The 20852-nt window shown below is 36.0% G+C and overlaps 1 protein-coding gene across 2 annotated transcripts in view; it reads left to right on the forward strand.

Annotated features, from left to right (window-relative positions):
* REV3L (REV3 like, DNA directed polymerase zeta catalytic subunit) overlaps positions 1-20852 on the forward strand; it is a 176311-nt gene that overhangs the window by 60573 nt on the left and 94886 nt on the right. For both annotated transcript variants that reach the window (XM_081530576.1, XM_081530577.1), the window contains exons 3-6: positions 2892-2966; positions 6373-6533; positions 12235-12334; positions 20750-20844. In XM_081530576.1, coding sequence (XP_081386702.1) covers positions 2892-2966; positions 6373-6533; positions 12235-12334; positions 20750-20844 — 431 coding nt within the window. The remainder of the gene's footprint in view (positions 1-2891; positions 2967-6372; positions 6534-12234; positions 12335-20749; positions 20845-20852) is intronic.

A 20852-nucleotide genomic window follows, 5' to 3' on the forward strand; every position in this document is an offset into this window, starting at 1 on the left:
TGTCCATCATTATATCCCCTTACAACTTGTATGGTATTGAGCACTTACTAGACAAGACTCAATGACTATTTGATAGAATAAATGAATCAGGTGAAAGTTCACACCCATCATATGATAGCAACAATTAGGTTAAAGATAATCATCAGCTTTATAGTCTACATTTTTTTATGTTTAATGATTTCTGAGGACTTTCCTATACATATTCTCACTTCAAAGTTGAATCTCCAAACAACCTAGTGGAACAAAGAATGAGTCACCAACCGTTTTGTATTTTTGATGGGCATTTGTTAAAAGCATAACTGTATTTTTAAGAGTATATGACACAAATCTAGAAACCTGGAGGCAAAGATGAGCTATTTAATTTATGACTTCCATTTTCTTTTTTTCTCCTGTTCTAATATTTTGTTTGTTTTTTTCTTTATATAGGTCCCCTTTTCCCTTATCACGCATTGTAGCTTCTGTCAGTCCTTTACTTCTTCAATATTGCATACTTATTTAAGGTAGACAAAGTTGCATCTAGCTGTCTAATTACAATTTGTACAAATTTAACTCCAGCCTTCCTAGCCTGTGCATTATCCTGAAGCTAGGTTAAGAGACAGGAAGGATCATGACCTTAGGCTCATTTCAAGGGTTCCCTGCCACATGGGTTAGCTACCATGATTCTAGAAAATAGTCTATAAAAAGATTCTTAGTCCATCTAAATTAATTAAGTTTTTTAAACTATCATTTTTCTTCTCATTATTATATTAAAAAACTAACTCCAATTATCAGCTGCAACTTTTTAAGTATAAACATACCTACCTTAGATTTAAGTATAAACATATTTACATTAGACTCTGCCCCATTCTACTTTCTTTCTTCCAGAGAGGCTCCCTGTTGAGAAATTCTTTTGGGAAAATCAAGTAAAGTCAACAGTAGCAAGTAAGGATTGCAGTAGGAAGTAAGGATTCCAGGTTAAATTATACAGAGACTCTCTTGGCTAGAAGAAGCAGAAAACTGAGTTTATAGAATGTCCAGGCTATATTTTGAGGCAGAATACATAGACAAGCAGAATCCTAGATTTACAAAGAATTGTAGAAATTTGATAGTCTTGTATTCAGCTTTTGAAATTTATAAGATTCTAACTGTAAAAACCTAAAAATCTTTAGCAAAAACAAGGATAACATGGACCATACCAGTGCAGATTTAACTCTCTTTATTTCCATTTATCTGGCTAAAAGTGTAACCCCTATATCTTTAGACAAAGAGCTATATTTATGTATGAAAAATACCAAAGCAGGAGGAATAAAGAGTTGAATTTTGCCAGTGAAAGAGAATGAGATCATTCATATAATGTGTCTTTCACCCTTCATAGCAACAAAAATGGGGTGAACAGCATCAAACTGGACAGGAAGAGGTGTTATTATTATTATTTTTTTTAAGAATGGGTAAAGGGTCAGGGATAGGGAATGAGGGTCAGTGCAGGCCATTCAGAGGAGGTGAATTTAAGCAGGGGCCTGACTGAAGATTGAAAGTAAGCCATGCAATGGTTCAGGGCAGAACTTTCCAGGCAGAAGGAATGGCAACTTACTTGAAAGTGAATCAAGTTAGAAGGGGTTGAAATGTTTGGAATGGCTGGAGGAAAAAGGGTGAGTGGGTATGAGATAAGATTGGAGTGAGTGGCAAGAATGAGACAAAGACCTTTTAAGACTTTTTCTTTTTAATAGGAATTGCTTTACAGAAAACATACAGCTGACTCTGACCTAAAGGCTTAGAATAGCTTATTTTTTAAAGTTATTTAAATATACCTCAAATGACTGTGTTGCCAACTTACTTTTATACTTGAGGCCTACTATACTATCAGACATGACAGAAAGAAAATGGTATCCTAATGAGGGTAAGTTCTATCTAGTGCCCATCATAAGGGGAAAACACATTTTTTTTTTTTTAATGAAAAGAAACTGAGTTTATCCACCTAAAGATTTAACCAACTACTTATTTATAGACAAACTCTAGGCAAATACTTTTTATTTTGCCTATAAATTCAGACCTATTCACATACTGTTTCTGATTATATAATCTTTGAAAATGGTAGTCTGTTCATGAGAGTTTCAGATCCTCCTGAAATAATATAACATGATAGCTCAACTTATTCCTTCTTGCATTGAGGACTTGTTTCTCCTTCTATCTTAACAGATTTTTGCTTCTCTCTTTCCCCACTGCAGCTGACTGATACCTGAATTGAACTCAGCCTCAATATAAATAGGTTATTAGTAAGGCCATGATCTTTTCAATCTCTTAAATTCTGTCTGCACAGTTTTCACAGTTTCATTTGATTTAGGTGTGTGTTTTATACACACACACATATGTACATATGTATAACAGGTAAATTGTCTTTTAGTGAACTTGTGAAATTAATTTTGATGTTCAAATTAATAATAGAGACAATAAGGAGAAGAGATACAAACGCAAGTTGTATCCTTTCTCAGTTAAAGAATTTTGTTGATAAGAGCTTTAGTTTCTGACAGAAAAATATGGGGGAAAGTGTCAGAAGGAAGGTCTCTTTTTCACATGCATGGCCTGAGTAGAGCCACTTTTTAATAGAGCTATGATGGTTGAAATTAAAGTATAAATAGTTTGCTCTTCCTTTTTATCCCCAGGTTTTTTAAAGTGGTATTTTTAAACTTTTTAAAAGAAGTAACAAGATTTCATGTGTCATATGAAATATGATATTGTGGTAGGTTTAATTGAAAAGTCTTGGAGGTTTTTGTTTTGTTTTTTGGGGGGAGGTAGTTGATAATGTTCCATATAAGTAAGACTGAATTAGGCCAGCTGGATCCAATTAGGGCAATAAGTTGCATTATTTCATCTCTGATGAAAATAACTTGAAATATCTATTTCTTGTATTTCAGGCCTTTTTATGGTTATCATGAGAAGGAAAGACACTTTATGAAGATCTATCTTTACAATCCTGCAATGGTGAGAAGGTAAAAAGATAAGTGAAATAAAAATGTAAACGACTATCACTTAAGTATTTTAATAATAAAAAGAAAAATCTAGGAGAAAGGCCTGTATAGTTTGTAACATTATTAAAGAGTCCAAAATATGTACTTATATGTGTAAAGAGAGAGAGATCCATAGCTTGGACTCTAGGAAGGATATTTTAAGGGTAAGGGACCTTGTCTTATACCCCTTAACTGATTCTTTTCTGCCTTAAATTTAGAGAGTTGGTAGAAGTTGATAGAGGGATGATTGACTGCCTTGTATAATCCTAGTACCCTGCTAGCTAGACCATATGTTCAATACCAAGAGAAATTTGTTCTTTAGTTTCAAAGCAAGGAGAAATGTGTGAGAGTGAGGCCATTGTGGGAGAGCTTTCTACTGTGAAAGCTTTCTACTTAATCCCTTTTCAGTACTTTTTTTGTTTTTTCTGATGAGATAGGTGGTGATATTAACATTTTTCCATATTATTTAATGAAATATATTACCATTTAGAAGATTTATATAACTTAGTGGATGTATATTTTCCAAATGACGAGGGCAAGACATTAGAAAATTATGCACGGGTAAAAATAAAGTGTTAGGTAGACCAATAGATTTTAATGTAACAGAGTACAAAAAGTTCATTGATATGGTTTCCACATTGTTGCTAAACTTTAAGAAACCACCACCCCCTTGCATGTCCATGTAATAATAACAAAGATCAGCGTTTACCTGAAAAGGCTATTCAGATACTTCTCCTGTTTGCAGTTATATATCTGTGTAAGGCTGGTTTTTCTTTATATGTTTCAGTGAAACAGTATTTCAGAATAGATTGAGCTGAAGCAGACATGAGAATCCAGCTGTCTTCTATTAAAACAGAGATTTGCAAAGATGTAAAATAATTCCTTTTTCTCACCAAATTGTTTTTGTTTTGAAAAATATAGATTTTTTAAATAAAACAATGTTATATATGTTAACATATCTTGGGTTTATTGTTATTTTTAAATCAGTGAATGAGTCTCTTAAAATTTTCTGTCTTAACTTGATTTGGTAAATATCAGTAGATATAAACCACATAAACAAAAGCTTTTTGATGCTAGTAGTAATTTTTAACAATGAATAGGAGTCCTAGGGCTAAAAAACTTGATAACCATTGGAATAAAGTTCTCTTAAATTTCTGTCAGAGATTCTTAAAATCTATTCACAGCTGTTCGCTATTTCTCACTGCCTATTAGAGCAGAAGAGATTTACCCCTACCTTTAAAGCTCAGGATCCACTCCCTTTGACCCTTTCCTTTCATCTATCAGTTATCCCCTCTCCGTTTCCACACCATTTAAACAATAATAAGACTTAATTTTACACATGCACACATTCAAACTCAAAGACATACTCACAGCTATTCTCCTAGAAAAAATTAGCTATACTTTGTGTGTCCAGTATCTTATCTCCCGTTTGATCTTTGACTTAACTCCAACTCTGCTCTCCAATTCAGCCCTTCCACTCAAATTGCCTTCCTTAATTAACGACCTCAGTGTTGTTAAATCCAATTAATACCTTTTACCTTTTGACCTCATGTCCATCAGTGCTTACACTACCTTAAAATAAGGTTGCTTAGATGTAAACGTTTTTCTAGTTTTCCTCATCCCTGTCTGGTCATTCATATTTATGCCATTTTGTTGGTTCCTCTTTTAACATATGTGTGGTTGGTCCTTGGACTTTTGTCTTAGGCATTTATCTTTTTCTCTATATATGTTCCCCTCACTTTACAGTCTTATATACTTCCATGGTTTTTGTTTTCATCTATATGCATTTGGCTTCCAAATATATATCAGTAGCTTAAATTTTCCTTCAGAGCTCCTGATCAGTGTATCAGACCATCTACTGGATAAATAGAATAGCACTATAGTTAAGAGGGCTTAAGTCAGAAAAAATTGGAGTTGAATTTTAGCCCTTCTACTTTTTATTTGTGTGGTTTTGGGTAAGTTTTTGATCTAAGATTCAACTTCTCTGTTTATAAAATGGAGATCATAGTAGTTACCATAGTTTTGTAGTAAGTATTACTTGAGATTAAGCATTTAGAGCACCTGAGTTTAGACACCAGTTGTGCCTAATACACAGTGCCTCAAAATATGTTTGCTGTCTCTCGTCTATTAATAAAATTATCCTTAACCTCATCTTTATTATCACTCATGTCTAATATTTTCATAGAAATCTATCTGAACATTCCAGTATACCTCCAGTTTGTCTAAAACCAGTAAACTCCAGTTTGTCTAAAACCCAGTTTGTCTTTATTCCTTCTCCAAATAAAAATCCACAAATAAACCTATTTTCTTCCAATCTGTTCTGTTTCAATAAATGCAGCACCACCAACTTGCTGCTTAACCTAGGCATTATCCTCAACTTACATTCTGTCTCACCCTCTGCATCTAATTAGTCATCAAGGCCTGACCATTTTATTCCTTATACGCTTCCTGAATCAATACATTTCCTGATCCTTGTTAAAGCCGCCATCATCTTAGTTTTTCCACAGTACCCTCTCACTTTCTGTCTCTAGTGTTTTGCTTTCTTTAGCTAACCTGGTCATTTCAATTTTCCTGCTCTCTTCACTTGACAGGTAAACTCTACTACCTCTTCAAATACGTTAGTAGGCTCTGCGTGATCTGACTTCTCATCACCTCTCTACTCTCCCACTACCACCACCATAGCCTCTGTCACTAAGCCTCACTCAGTGCTTTTAGTTCCTGAATAACCACGTTTTCTTGTGACCCTTTACATGTGCAGTTTTATTTGAATGAAATGCTCCTTCTTGTCTGAGAAAAAGTATTTCTAGTTCATTGTTCTGCTTAGAGACTTCTCTCGAAGAAGGCTATGCAGAAACTACAGTCTGTTTATTGTCCCTTCTAGATGTTTTATATACATCCCCTGCATAACGCTTTATGTTATTTATAATTGCCTATTGTTTGTACCCCCCAATATGAAGGACAAATTACTCAGAGAAGAAAAATACCAAAAGTGGTAACATCTCTGTGTGGTAGATTGAATCATATGTCCTCTTTTAGAATTGTTGTATAATCTTTTCAAAATTTTTTTCTGGATTTTTAAAAGAAAAATATGATATCTTAAAAGCCTTTTTTCAGACATGTTAGCTTTTTCAGTATAGTTAGCATTGGTTTTAGAAGTCAAAATATTCTTCATTTAAGACATTTTTTCTCATTCTCTTTCAGAGCTTGCAGCTTACTTTAAAACTTGATTTAAACTTTCAGTTGCCAAAAAAAAATTTTTGAGTAAAATTGAAATGAAAATTTTGTGTGGTAGAGTAATATGTTTTATTTTCTATATTTGTATAACCATTATTTCACTTAACATTTTAGGAAACATAATTTTATGGTATAACTTTCTTTTCTAATTTAGGATATGTGAACTTTTGCAAAGTGGAGCCATAATGAATAAATTTTATCAGCCTCATGAAGCGCATATTCCCTACCTCCTACAGCTCTTCATTGACTACAATCTGTATGGAATGAATTTAATAAATCTGGCTGCTGTCAAGTTCCGAAAAGCAAGGAGGAAAAGTAAGGTTAATTTCACAAGTTCAAATTAACGCTTTGAAAAAAGTATTATGTAATTGATGATTTATAAAATAATATGTACTTAAAAGTAAGTGCTGAGTGGATAAGGAATAGAAAGAAATGTGCAAAAATATCTTAAGAGTTTATCAGGAAAAGAATGTCAATTTTTTTGATAACACCTTTATTCCTTACAATTCTCTCATTTAAAATGGACAGCTCTGGTTTTTAATATATTCAGAGTTGTGCATCCATCACCACAGTCAAATTTAGAACATTTTTCAGCACCTCTAAAGGAAGCCTCATAGTCTTTAGCAATCTCCAGCAGTCCTCCCATGCCTTCACCTCTTAGCCACGGTTAATCTCCCTTCTGTCTCTGTCTGCCCATTCTGCCCATCTCATTTAAATGGAATAATATGTTTGTTTGTTTGTTTCACTTAGCCTAATGTTTTCAGGTTTCATCCATGTCACAGCATGTATCAGTATTTCATTCCTTTTTATGGCCAGCTCATACCCTGTTGTGTGAATATACTACATTGTTTACTGATTCATCAATGACAGACATCTGGGTTTCCTTTTTTTGGCTATTATGAACAATGCTGCTATGAACATTCATGTACAAATATTCATATAGCCATATGTTTTCATTTCTCTTGGGCATATACCTAGGAATAGAATTTCTGGTTAAAATAGTCTAGCATCTTTTGCATTTTATTCTGGCTGGATTCCTTCTCTTCTACTTAAGATAAAGTAAAACCAGCATTTTTACTGCAATTCTGTTGTCCTTTCTGTTATGATTTTTTTCTTTTCTTTCATTGCCAAACTTTTAAAACCAAAAGTTCAGATTTTTTTTCTCTTGTTGTTTACCAGCTGTTCTTTTTTGGCTTAACTCCTTGCACTTCTTCTGCCATACCCAAGCTGTGCTCTGAAAAGTAACCAGGGAGGATTTTTTTCCTGGGAATGATGGGTTAGATTAATAGGATCAACCTTCTCACAAAAAACCAATTTAAGAGCTAGGTAAGGTTTTTTGGTTTTTTTTTTTTAATCTTAAATGTATCACAAAGATTACAAACAATAAAGAAGTACTGGCCAAAAGAGGAAACAGAGTGCTGAAAACAGCCTTTGCCCTGAGGTGTTTTGCTAATCCTGGCTGCCTTCATTGAGACAGCCTTATTAGGTGAGGGAACTAGAAACAGCAATTCAGGACCTGCTGGACAGGTTGGAATCCTGCACAAAGAGGGGTAGGGTTTCAAAGAGATATGCCCAAAGTAGGAAGTGGAACCACTTTGTGACATTTCAGCCCAGTTTGAGTCTCCTGGGACTAAAAAAGACTGCCAGATCTGGAACTTTGTCTTAGGTGGTGGAATCATTGGATATCCACATATGAGAAAATAAAAATAAGAGCCCAGGACTTCCCTGGCAGTGCAGTGGATAGGAATCCACCATCTGGTGCAGGGAACACAGGTTTGATCCCTGGTCCAGGAAGATTCCACATACCACAGAGCAGCTAGGCCTGTGAGCCACAGCTACTGAAGCCCACACGCCTTAGAGCCTGTGCTCTGCAACAAGAGAAGCCATTGCAATGAGAAGCCCATGCATCACAATGAAGAGTAGCCCTCACTCACTGAAACTAGAGAAAGCTGGCACAGCAAAGAAGACCCCAGGCAACCAAAAGTAAATAAAAAAACAGACAAACAGATAAAAAAATAAAAATTAAAGAGTCCAGACACATTCCACACCCTGTGTAAAAATTAACTCAAAATGGATCACAGACTTAAATGTAAAATTATCAGATTTCTAGAAGAAAACAATAAGAAAATCTGCCTAACAAGTTGATTTGGTCAAAGTTAAAACCTTTTTATAACAAGTAATATTAGAAAAATAAAAAGGTAAGTCACAGACTGGGAGAGAATATATTCAAATTATATATCTGATAAAATACTTAGATCTACAATATATAAAGTGTTAGTCACTCAGTCGTGTCCGACTCTGCAACCCCATGGACTATAGCCCACGAGGCTTCTCTGTCCATAGGATTCTCCAGGCAAGAATACTGGAGTGGGTTGACATTTCCTTCTCCAAGAATATATAAAGAACTTCTGAAAACTCAGTAATAGGAAAGCAAACAGCCCCATTAAAAATGGCCAAAAGACGTGAACAGAAATTTCAACAGAGGATACAAGGATGGCAAACATAGGAAAAGATGATTCTCAATACTGTATATCATTAAGGGAAATACATATTAAAACCACAAAGAACTACCATTACACATTATTAGAATGTGTAATATCCAAAAAACTAGCAATAAACAAATGCTGATAAGAATGGAAACAACGTCAACTCTCATTCATTGCTTGTGGGAAGGCAAAATAGTGCAGTCATTTTGGAAGACAGTTTGCCAATTTCTTGTAATGTAAAATACAGACTTACTATAGGACCGAGCAATTACACTTCTATGTTTACCCAGTGATTTAAAAGTTATGTCCATCCAAATGTTATGTGGCAGCCTGGATGGGAGGGGAGTTCAGGGGAGAATGGATACATGTATATGTATGGCTGAGTCCCTTCACTGTTCACCTGAAACTGTCACAACATTGTCAACTGGCTATACCCCAGTGCAAAAAAGAAAACAACTTATGTCCACCCAAAAACCTGTATGCAGATGTTTATAACGGCTTTATTTCATAATTGCTAAAAATCTAAAGTAACCAAGATGTTCACTCAGTGGGGGCCATGGATAAACGGTTGTATACCAACACATTGGAATACTGTTCATCAGTGAAACATATCACGATATTGATTCCTACAGCATTGATGAAAGTTTAATTCATTTACTAAGTGAAAACCAGACCTAAAAGACTACAAGTTGTATGTGCATATGTGTTAGTCACTTAGTCATGTCTGACTCTTTGTGACCCCATGGACTGTGGCCCACTAGGTACCTCTGTGCATGGAATTCTCCAGGCAAGAATACTGGAATGGGTTGCCATTACCTTCTCTAGGGGATCTTCCTGACCCAGGGATCGAACCTAGGTCTCCTCCATTGGAGACAGCTTTTACCATCTGAGTAACCAGGGACATATACAAATTGTATGATTTTATTCATATAACATTCTGGTAAAGGTGAAACTATAGAAATGGAAAATATATTAGTGGTTGCCAAGAATTGGAGAAGAGTAGAATACTGATTACAAAACAAATATATAGGGGGACTTTTCTGATGAATTATTCTGCATGTTACTTGCATGGTGGTATGATTTTCTACAGTCATCAAATCCATAAAAATATACCCTAACCAAGTACTGATTGTCAACAGCCCCAGTCATTGGATATAGTGTTATTTGGATATCATGTCCCTCTCTTATGGTGTGATCATCATGGAATTCTTCATAAAAATACCTCATTGTGGTATTCTCCACGAAAACTCATAATGACAATCTAGTCGTAAGAAAACATCAACAAACCTGGATTGGAGGACATTCTGTAGGTTACCTAACCAGTAAGCGTGACTGTTGAGGTCATGAAAAATGAGGAAAGACTGAAAAAATAGAGCAGAGGAGACTAGGAACACATGATAACTAACTACAATGAGGTATCTTACTTTAGATCCCTGAAACAGAAAATGGACAGTAGTGGGTAAACTGGTGAAATTTAAATAAAGTGCATAGTAGTTAATAAGAATGTACCTGTGTCAGTTTCTTTGATAGATATATTGTGGTAACGTAAAATGTTAACAACGGGAAGGATGTGATAAGCAGTATTCAGAAACCTACTATCTTTGGAACGTTTCTGTATCTAAAATTCTTCCAAAATAAAAAGGTTACTGGGGGAACAACAGGTTGGTTATCAGTGTCAAATATAGCTGGGAGTACAAGAAGGATTGAAGAATGGAAAATGTTTTAGAGAATGTGTAGGAGGTATTTATAAGAAAAGGATGTCCTTTTTACAAAAGTTTGTTTCCAATAGGTAAAAAAGCATGAGAAGAGTCTTAATTAGCAAATATATGTAAGCCACTTATTTTAGTTATAAAAGTTAGATGAGTATTGGAAGGTACAACTGGAAGGCAGAAATATATGAAATTTCTTTAGGGAAAATTAAGAGAGAAATTTCAAGTATGATGAAATAAAATTTGTGTTTTAATTTATCATTACTAAATAAACCTTCAGGTTTTTGTTTTGTTCAAAAAAAATAGATTAAAGATTATACTGAAATGGAAAGAATAGGTGAATTATTTTTTGTATTAACATTTTATCATGTTATCTCAGATATATAATTAAATGGACAGTAAACTTACTATAAATATGTTATATATGCGTAACTTAATATTTTAATCTTATAAAACAAGATAATGTCATCTTTAATGTAGTCTTTTGAAAGTAAATTTAAAAGTGAAAAATATTTAGAAATTTTAATATTATGTATGCATATACCATTTTGTCTTAGTATTCAGTTATATACTCAGTTGTCAAATGAAATGGAAATATTATTAAGGTGAAGTATATAGAAGTACTTAGAGTAAATATTTTTTAGATCAGAGGCATTTTTTACTATTCTCCATAGTGACTTTATATTACACTTTTAACATCCAGAGTTGAAAAGAATGACAAATATATTTATAAAATAAAATAATACAAAAACTGGAGATAAAGTGTGAATTTTAATACTATGATAGGTAACTTGGTAATTAGTAAACACATAGATTATTCATTCATATAAATTTTATTAGAAAATAATTGTTTTGTAATTTACAACTTACAAAGTATTTCATATAAATATTCTTGTCGCATAACACCAAAGCCTTCAAAAACTTCTGAAGGTAGATAGAACCACTTACATGGTTTGATACATGTTTTGTTAAAGCAGCAAAGATGGTAAGTCTAATTAATTATATAATTTTGTGATCAGGCTCACCAAATAAGTATTAAATTTAGTTGAAGAGGATTGCAAATTTAGTGTCTTTCTTACACATCATTGTTAATCAGATATCCTCCAATATAAAATGAGAAGTTAAAAAAATACTTTATGTTGGGATTCTTTCTTTGGCACTCATTCAAGCTTTGTTTATCTGAAAATTTAAATTCCTCGTAAGAGATCACAAAAAGATTGCTAACATTTAGAGACCATTTCCAAAGCATGGCTCCTGGATTCTGTTTATGCATCTGGGATAACTAAGCAAAAATGTAGTTCTCTCCAACCACTGGTCAAATTGTATTTGCATTTGCCCCAGCTTTCCACTTGCTGTTACTGCCATTACTTTTGGAGTGCATCGTGTGTTTTCTTTTTATTCAAGGATTAGTATTAAAGTATGTTTTGAATTTTATCTGGAATCTGGTTTCCACTGGAATTTTAATTGAGGCTCATACAGAATACCCTAGGAATTTAGATTATAGTCTACAAAAATACTTAGTTTTTTTTTTAATGAAGTTTTAAGCACACCTATCACTATAATGTGTTTAAATGTATCATACTTTTATTCTAGTATGAAAGTATTGTGGCCATTCCTCTTTCATATCCATATATTGCAGATACTTTCCCCCCTCTCCATTTGGAATCCTTACTCCACTGTGCAAATGCATTCCAATATGTTTATGAATTTTTAGGATACAGTTTTAGGAACTAGTCATGTGGGTTGTATACTAATTTACCTAAAGAGTAATTATGTGCAAGTTAAAAGTGAAACTTAACCCTTTTGCCTTTTTATTTCTAGGTGATCCATTGCATCCGATTGGGTCTTGCAAGGATCGACTACCAGGAAAAAATTCCCTTACTGGTACTTTATTTCGTTGGGAAGAAGGCGAAATACCAAGGTTAGTTAATGTTGTAAAGGAAAAGAAAACTTATTTACATATGTCCTACTCTGTTCAGAAATCAGTGGCTAGCATAATTTAATTTTATAATTGTTTCTTTGTAAGTTTATCAAAAAAGCAAATCTCAACATTAGTATGTTACATGGATCATAGATTTCAAAAATAAACGGTGAAAATAGGTTGAAAATATACCTAGTTATTCAGTTCAGTTCAGTCATTCAGTCATGTCCGACTCTTTACGACCCCATGAATTGCAGCACGCCAGGCCTCCCTGTCCATCACCAGCTCCCAGAGTTTACCCAAACTCATGTCAATCGAGTCAGTGATGCCATTCAGCCATCTCATCCTCTGTCGTCCCCTTCTCCTCCTGCTCCCAAACCTTCCCAGCATCAGGGTCTTTTCCAATGAGTCAGCTCTTCGCATGAAGTGGCCGAAGTATTGGAGTTTCAGCTTCAGTATCAGTCCTTCCAACGAACACCCAGGACTGATCTCCTTTAGGATGGACTGGTTGGATCTCCTTGCAGTCCAAGGGACTCTCAAGAGTATTCTCCAACACCACAGTTCAAAAGCATCAATTCTTCGGCACTCAGCTTTCTTCACAGTCCAACTCTCACATCCATACATGACTACTGGAAAAACCATAGCCTTGACTAGACAGACCTTTGTTGGCAAAGTAATGTCACTGCTTTTTAATATGCTATCTAGGTTGGCCATAACCTTCCTTCCAAGGAGTAAGTGTCTTTTAATTTCATGGCTGCAATCACCATCAGCAGTGATTTTGGAGCCCCCAAAAATAAAGTCAGCCACTTTCCACTGTTTCCCCATCTATTTCCCACGAAGTGATGGGACCAGATGCCATGATCTTAGTTTTCTGAACGTTGAGCTTTAAGCCAACTTTTTCACTCTCCTCTTTCACTTTCATCAAGAGGCTCTTTAGTTCTTCGCTTTCTGCCGTAAGGGTTATGTCATCTGCATATCTGAGATTATTGGTATTTCTCCTGGCAATCTTGATTCCAGCTTGTGCTTCATCGAGCCCAGCGTTTCTCATGATGTACTCTGCATATAAGTTAAATAAGCAGGGTACTTATTTTGAGGTACTCCTTTTCCTATTTGGAACCAGTCTGTTGTTCCATGTCCAATTCTAACTCTTGCTTCCTGACCTGCATACAGGTTTCTCAAGAGACAGGTTAGGTGGTCTGGTATTCCCATCTCTTTAAGAATTTTCCACAGTTTATTGTGATTCACACAGTCAAAGGCTTTGGCATAGTCAATAAAGCAGAAATAGATGTTTTTCTGGAACTCTCTTGCTTTTTCTTTTAGTTATTACCTAATTAATAAAAGGAATCTGAAGATAAATTTTTATACTTCTCTCCAACATCTATCTTGTTTGTACATTCTAAATTGACATCCTACAACTTGTTAAGTGGGCTTCCCTGGTGACTCAGAGAGTCGAGAATCCACCTGCAATGCAGGAGACCTGGGTTCGATCCCTGGGTCAGGTAGATCCCCCTGGAGAAGGAAATGGCTACACACTTCAGTATTCTTGTGTGGAGAATCCCATGGACAGTGGAACCTGGTGGGCTGCAGTACATTGGGGTCACAAAAAGTCAGACATGACTGAGTGACTAAGCACACACACAACTTGTCAAGTAAAAATCAGATAATAAAAAAGCAATTTAAAACCTAAATAGCAGGACTTCCCTGGTTGTCCAGTGATTAAGACTCCAAACTTCCACTGCAGGGGGGTTCCATTCCTGGTCAGGGAACTAAGATCCCCTATGTTACATGGCACAGCAAATAAATATTTAAATCAATAGGTAAACCAATCAATCCTAAATTGAAAATATTTTTAATAAAAATAACCCCTAAATATTTCTGAATACTTGTGAGAAAAAAAGTGGGTTACTGTAGTGTATATGAATAATACAATTTGTGATTTCTTTTGACTGTTTAGTATTTATTAGACTCTTAGAGAAGGTAAGATATTCTAAAGGCTTAGATTTCCCTACTATAAAGTATATTTATAATCAGTACCTGTCAAAATTATCATAATATCTTAATCTACATAGAAGTAGAGGATTTTTGTTTTATACCAAAAAGTTGTTGCCCAAGCTTTCTTGATTCTTTTGTTGATCATTCAGGTATTAATGGAGTGGTGTGGTGTCCTCTGTTTCACTACATATATGTCATCTGATAAGTTTTAAGTGGTTTTTTTTTTTTTTTTAAATGAAGGATGCAAAGTAGAAGTATTCAGTTAAATGACTTTTTATTTCATGATAAAATGTGAATTTATTAATCGGTTGAAGATAAGCTGTTATAAGGATATTTGTTTAGAGCTTAATTTATATAGTTTAAGATACCAATATGTTCTTCACAGAATTTCCATATTATAGAATTACTTTGGCTTTTTAAGACCTAACATTAAGACTTTATTAAATAATGATAGAAGTATGTTGACTTATGACTAATATTATGCCATAATGAGACTTCAGAGACTTCCAAGTGGACAGTGACTTGCCTTACCTCTGGATTCAGTTAGCAAATGTCAGGACTTTTTGGTAAAGTCATACACATATACATACGTATGTGCTTCTAGGGTCCTCAGATAACAGCAGAATTGTTTTTATAATTGTGTTGAAATGGTATTAATTTTAGAGAGAGTGTTATTTAACGCATCAAATTCAAGTTCTAATTAGTCCAGAACAAAGTGACTGACAAGCTGTTTTCTGTCCAGTTTTTGTGCCTGTGATATAGTTCCTCTATCTCTCTAAAATTGGAACAAATCAGCTTAACCCAAGGATTTGACCTACTCACTAGATCCCTTGGTTTTCAAAGTTCTATATTTAGTAAGTTGTTTTTTGCATGATCAACTCAAATCAAGGTTTATTTGTATTGGAAGCCTTTTTTAGCAAGCATGGTTCTTGTTAGATCATAAGACTATATAGTAAAGCTTCACTGGTTAGGAGTTAGTTTAAAGAAAGTCTGTGTATTATAATGAAAAGTTTGAATTATTACTTTTAAAAGCATAGATGAGCTTCCCTGGTGGCTCGGTGGTAAAGAATCTGCCTGCTGGTGCAGGAGACACAAGTTGGATCCCTAGGTTAGAAAGATCCCCTGGAGAAGGAAATGACAAACCACTCTAGTTCTTGCCTGGAAAATCCCATGGACAGAGGAGCCTGGTGGGCTGTAGTCCATGGGGTCACAGAGAGTTGGAAATGACTGAGCACAGTACGGTACAGAGCAAAGATATGAAATGGCAAACTAGTGAAATTAGACAAGGTATTCAGAACTAGAATTTATAATAAATCTAGGTTAGCTATATTTTGTCCCATATTTTTAGGCTTCTTGTATTAAACATGAAAATCTAGCATTTCATCAAATACAAATAATGAAACGTCATAAACATTTTTGCCAAATCAGTACTCTTAAATTTTATTAGTCTCATTTTTACCCCTGTGTGAGCACCTTTCTCTGGGTACCTTTTTTTTTTTTTTTTAAACCTGAAATGTTTTATATTCCTTCACAAACATTATTTCAAGGGATGGAACAAATAGCAACAAACTCAATGAGATGAGAGTGCTGAGTTTGCAAGTCTACTAACTTTACCTGCTGTGGCGGTGGTGGTATTGCTAAGTCGTGTCCAACTCTTTTGCAACCCTTGCAACCCTATGGACTGTAGCCCACTAGGCTCTTGTGTCCATGGGATTGCCCATGTGAGAATACTGGTGTGGGTTGCCATTTCCAGGGAATCTTCCTGACCCAGGGATTGAACCCACATCTCCTGCATTGGCAGGCAGATTCTTTTCCATTGAGCCACCAGGGAAGCCCTGCTGGCTCATTGTAAGTTACCACATATCATGGACCTTCAGTCATTTTCCAGAGTGTTGAATTCACAAAGGTTGAATCTACTGCAATAATCTCAACCTGGCTGCCCATCAGAATGGTCTGAAGAGATTTTTTAAAATTACAGATGTCTGAGCTCTACCCTCAGTGACTGTAATTTGTGGGTCTATTGTGTTAAGCTGTGAATAGAAATATTCAGAGAGGTACAGTTGTCTAATTACCATTGTATTGCTTATCTACCTTTCATAATTAAAATGAATGGCCTACATGTATTTGCAAGCTCAAATTTATTTTAATTTTTAAAAAATTATTTCTAGTTGGAGAATTATTGCTTTACAATATTGTGTTCGTCTCTTCCACATATAAACATGAATCAGCCATAGTTAAACATATGTCCCCTCCCTCTTCAACCTCCTGCCTACCTCCCATCGTATCGCACCCCTCTAGGTTTTTTTTTTCTATTTACTGAAAGCAGTTTTTTAATTTCTGAAAACTACTTCCAAAAAGATGATGCTGTTAATGTGCTTCACTCACTGTGCCAGCAAATTTGGAAAACTCGGCAGTGGCCACAGGTTTGGAAAAGGTCAGTTTTCATTCCATTCCCAAAGAAGGGCAATGCCAAAGAATGTTCAAACTACTGCACAATTGCACTCAATTCACATGATAACAAAGTAATGCTCAAAATCCTTCTAGCTAGGTCTCAACAGTATGTGAACCAAGAACTTCCAGATGTTCAAGGTGGATTTAGAAAAGGCAAAGGAACCAGAGATCAAATTGCCAACATCCACTGAATCATAGAAAAAGCTAGAGAATTCCAGGAAAACATCTACTTTTGCTTCATTGACTACGCTAAAGCCTTTGACTGTGTAGATCACAACAAACTGTGGAAAATTCTTAAAGAGATGGGAATACCAGACCACCTGACCTGCCTCTTGTGAAACCTTCATGCAGATCAGGAAGCAGCAGTTAGAACTGGACATGGAACAACAGACTGGTTCCAAATAGGAAAAGGAGTACGTCAAGGCTGTATATTGTCACCCTGCTTATTTAACGTATATGCAGAGTATATCATGTGAAATGCTGGGCTCGATGAAGCACAAGCTGGAATCAAGATTGTGGGGAGAAATATCAATAACCTCAGATACACAGATGACACCACTTTTATGGCAGAAAGTGAAGAAGAATTAAAGGGCCTCTTGATGAAGGTGAAAGAGGAGAGTGGAAAAGTTGGCTTAAAGCTCAACATTCAGAAAACTAAGATCATGGCATCCAGTCCCATCACTTCATGGCAAATAGATGGGGAAACAATGGAAACAGTGACAGACTTTATTTTCTTGGGCTCCAAAATCACTGCAGATGGTGACTACAGCCATGAAATTAAAAAATGTTTGTTGCTTGGAAGAAAAGCAATGACAAACCTAGACAGCGTATTAAAAAGCAGAGACATTACTTTGCCTACAAAGGTCCATATGTGCTGTGCTTAATTACTTAGTCGTGTCCACCTCTTTGCGACCACATGGACTATAGCCCACCAGCCTCCTCATTCCGTGGGGGTTCTCCAGGCAAGAATACTAGAGTGGGTTGCCATGCCCTTCTCCAGAGGTTCTTCCCAACCCAGAAATCGAATCCAGGTCTCCCACATTGCAGGCAGATTCTTTGCCGTCTGAGCCACCAGGGAAGCTTAGTCATGTATAGATGTGAGAGCTGGACAATAAAAAAGGCTGAGGGCTGAAGAATTGATGCCTTTGAACTGTGGTGCTGGAGAAGACTTTTGAGAGTCCCTTAGTCTGCAAGGAGGTCAAACCAGTCAATCCTAAAGGAAATCAACCCTGAATATTGATTGAAAGCACTGAAGCTGAAGCTCCAGTACTTTCGCCATCTGATGGGAAGAGCCGACTCATTGGAAAAGACCCTGATGCTGGGAAAAAATTGAGGGCAGGAGGAGAAGGGGATGACAGAGGAGGAGATGGTTGGATGGCACCACTGACTCAATGAGTTGGAGCAAACTCATTCACAGGAGATGGTGAAGGGTAGGGAAGCCTGGCTTGCTTCAGTTCATGGGGTCGCAAAGAGTCAGACCAATCTGAGCGACTGAACAGCAACAACATCCTCTTCCTGGTAACACCTCCTATTCTGAGTGTCTGAAGCAGTTTTTAATAAGGGCAAGAAATAATTGCAAGTTTCTACTGTGAAATTGCATTTTTAAATATTTCCTCCCTTTGTTGCAAATGATCTACTCCTGGAAAATTCACCCTTGAAATTTATAATATAATTCTTTCAAAATTGTGAAACGTTTTGGTATAAAGGAGAAAACTATTGGCCAAAACTATTTTATCTGATACTTTATTTCATGGCATAACTTTTTTTGTTAAATTAGACAAGCTGTATTGAGAATTACTTTTTCTGAAAGTTAAAGAGATGGATATACTTTGATAGTTTGACGAACATGTCCCTCCTCAGTGATAAAAAGATACATGTGTGTTGTGTCTGTATATCTGTATCTACATATGTGTATAGATAAATTATAAAAATTCTTTGTTTTAACAAATTAATTGCTTATGTTCCATCAAATTTTATACCTATGGCTGATTCATGTGGAGGTTTGACAGAATACAACAAAATTCTGTAAAGCAATTATCCTTCAAATAAAAAATAAATAAATTAAAAAAAATAAACTTATTTCTTAGGTATGGACAATGGAGAATGAGTTTTGTTAATATGTTTCTTTTAAAACATGACCTTATGGTATCACCTCTTTTCCTAGCTTGATCCCGATACTGGACTTGGGTGGTTTTGCAATTCTCATGTTATAGAAAGTTTTAAAGCATTCCCCAGCTCAGTAGTAGTCACTGAAGGCAGGGAGAGCAGTATCACCTGCCCGCTTTTCAATATGTTTATCTCCCCTCAACTCTTGTTATATATTTCCTCCTAATTTTTAAAAACCGTCTTTTAATAATTGCTGAGATAGATGCCTCTGGGCAAGTAATTGCATATGTGTATGGTTTTGATGAGTCCCCTCTCTTGTCTCTCTACTGTCTTAACCCAGCTCGCTATGGATATGACCCACATGCTGAAACATTGTATATTCCCTTTTATATATTTATATAATTTTATGTATTTATTTATTGTTTATTTTTGGCTGTGCTGGGTCATTGTTGTTTCAAGGGTTATCTCTAGTTGCAGACAGCTGGGGCTACTCTCTAATTACAGCTTCTCATTGCAGTGGCTTCTCTTGTTGAGGAGCACAGGCTCTAGGGCATATGGGCTCAGCAGTTGCGGCTCCCAGGCTCTAGAGCACAGGCTCATTAGTTATAGTGCATGGGCTTAGTTGCCCCACAGCATGTGGGATCTTCCCAGAGCAGGGATTGAACTCATGGACATGGAACAACAGACTGGTTCCAAATAGGAAAAGGAGTACGTCAAGGCTGTATATTGTCACCCTGCTTATTTAACTTATATGCAGAGTACATCATGAGAAACGCTGGGCTCGATGAAGCACAAGCTGGAATCAAGATTGCCGGGAGAAATATCGATAACCTCAGATACGCAGATGACACCACCCTTATGGCAGAAAGTGAAGAAGTACTAAAGAGCCTCTTGATGAAAGTGAAAGAGGAGAGTGAAAAAGTTGGCTTAAAGCTCACCATTCAGAAAACTAACATCATGGCATCTGGTCCCATCACTTCATGGGAAATAGATGGGGAAACAGTGGAAACAGTGTCAGACTTTTGTTTTTTTGGGCTCCAAAATCACTGCTGATGGTGATTGCAGCCATGAAATTAAAAGACACTTACTCCTTGGAAGGAAGGTTATGGCCAACCTAGATAGCATATTTAAAAGCAGAGACATTACTTTGCCAACAAAGGTCCGTCTAGTCAAGGCTATGATTTTTCCAGTGGTCATGTATGGATGTGAGAGTTGGACGGTGAAGAAAGCTGAGCGCCGCAGAATTGATGCTTTTGAACTGTGGTGTTGGAGAAGACTCTTGAGAGTCCCTTGGACTGCAAGGAGATCCAACCAGCACATCCTAAAGGAGATCAGTCCTGGGTGTTCATTGGAAGGACTGATGTTGAAGCTGAAACTCCAATACTTTGGCCACCTCATGCGAAGAGTTGACTCATTGGAAAAGACCCTAATGCTGGGTAGGATTGTGGGCAGGAGGAGAAGGGGACGACAGAGGATGAGATGGTTGGATGGCATCACTGACTCAATGGACATGGGTTTGGGTAGACTCCGGGAGTTGGTGATGGACAGAGAGGCCTGGCGTCCTGCAGTTCATGGGGTCGCAAAGAGTCGGACGCGACTGAACTGAACTGTACTACTGAACTCCTGCATTGGCAGGCAGATTCTTTACCACTGAGCTATCAGGGAAGCCTTGTACATTCCTTTTATATAAAATATAATGAACCAAAGTATGTAAAATGATCCCAAAAAGATCTCTGTAGAGTTATCAATTGATAAATATCACTGGCTTTCTGGTTACCCCTTAAACATGAAAAATCATTTAAGAGAAATCTTAAGAAAATTTTCTCTTACATAATTATTGTGTCTTTTGATACTTCTTTAATACAGCTCTTTAATACTGGAAGGTGTTGAACCACAGAGTACTTGTGAATTAGAAGTGGATGCTGTAGCTGCTGATATCTTAAATCGGTTGGACATTGAAGGTATATAC

The sequence above is a fragment of the Giraffa tippelskirchi genome, chromosome 9 (genome assembly GCF_054371585.1).
Source record: "Giraffa tippelskirchi isolate mGirTip1 chromosome 9, T2T-mGirTip1v1.2.pri, whole genome shotgun sequence".
Taxonomy (NCBI): Eukaryota; Metazoa; Chordata; class Mammalia; order Artiodactyla; family Giraffidae; genus Giraffa; species Giraffa tippelskirchi.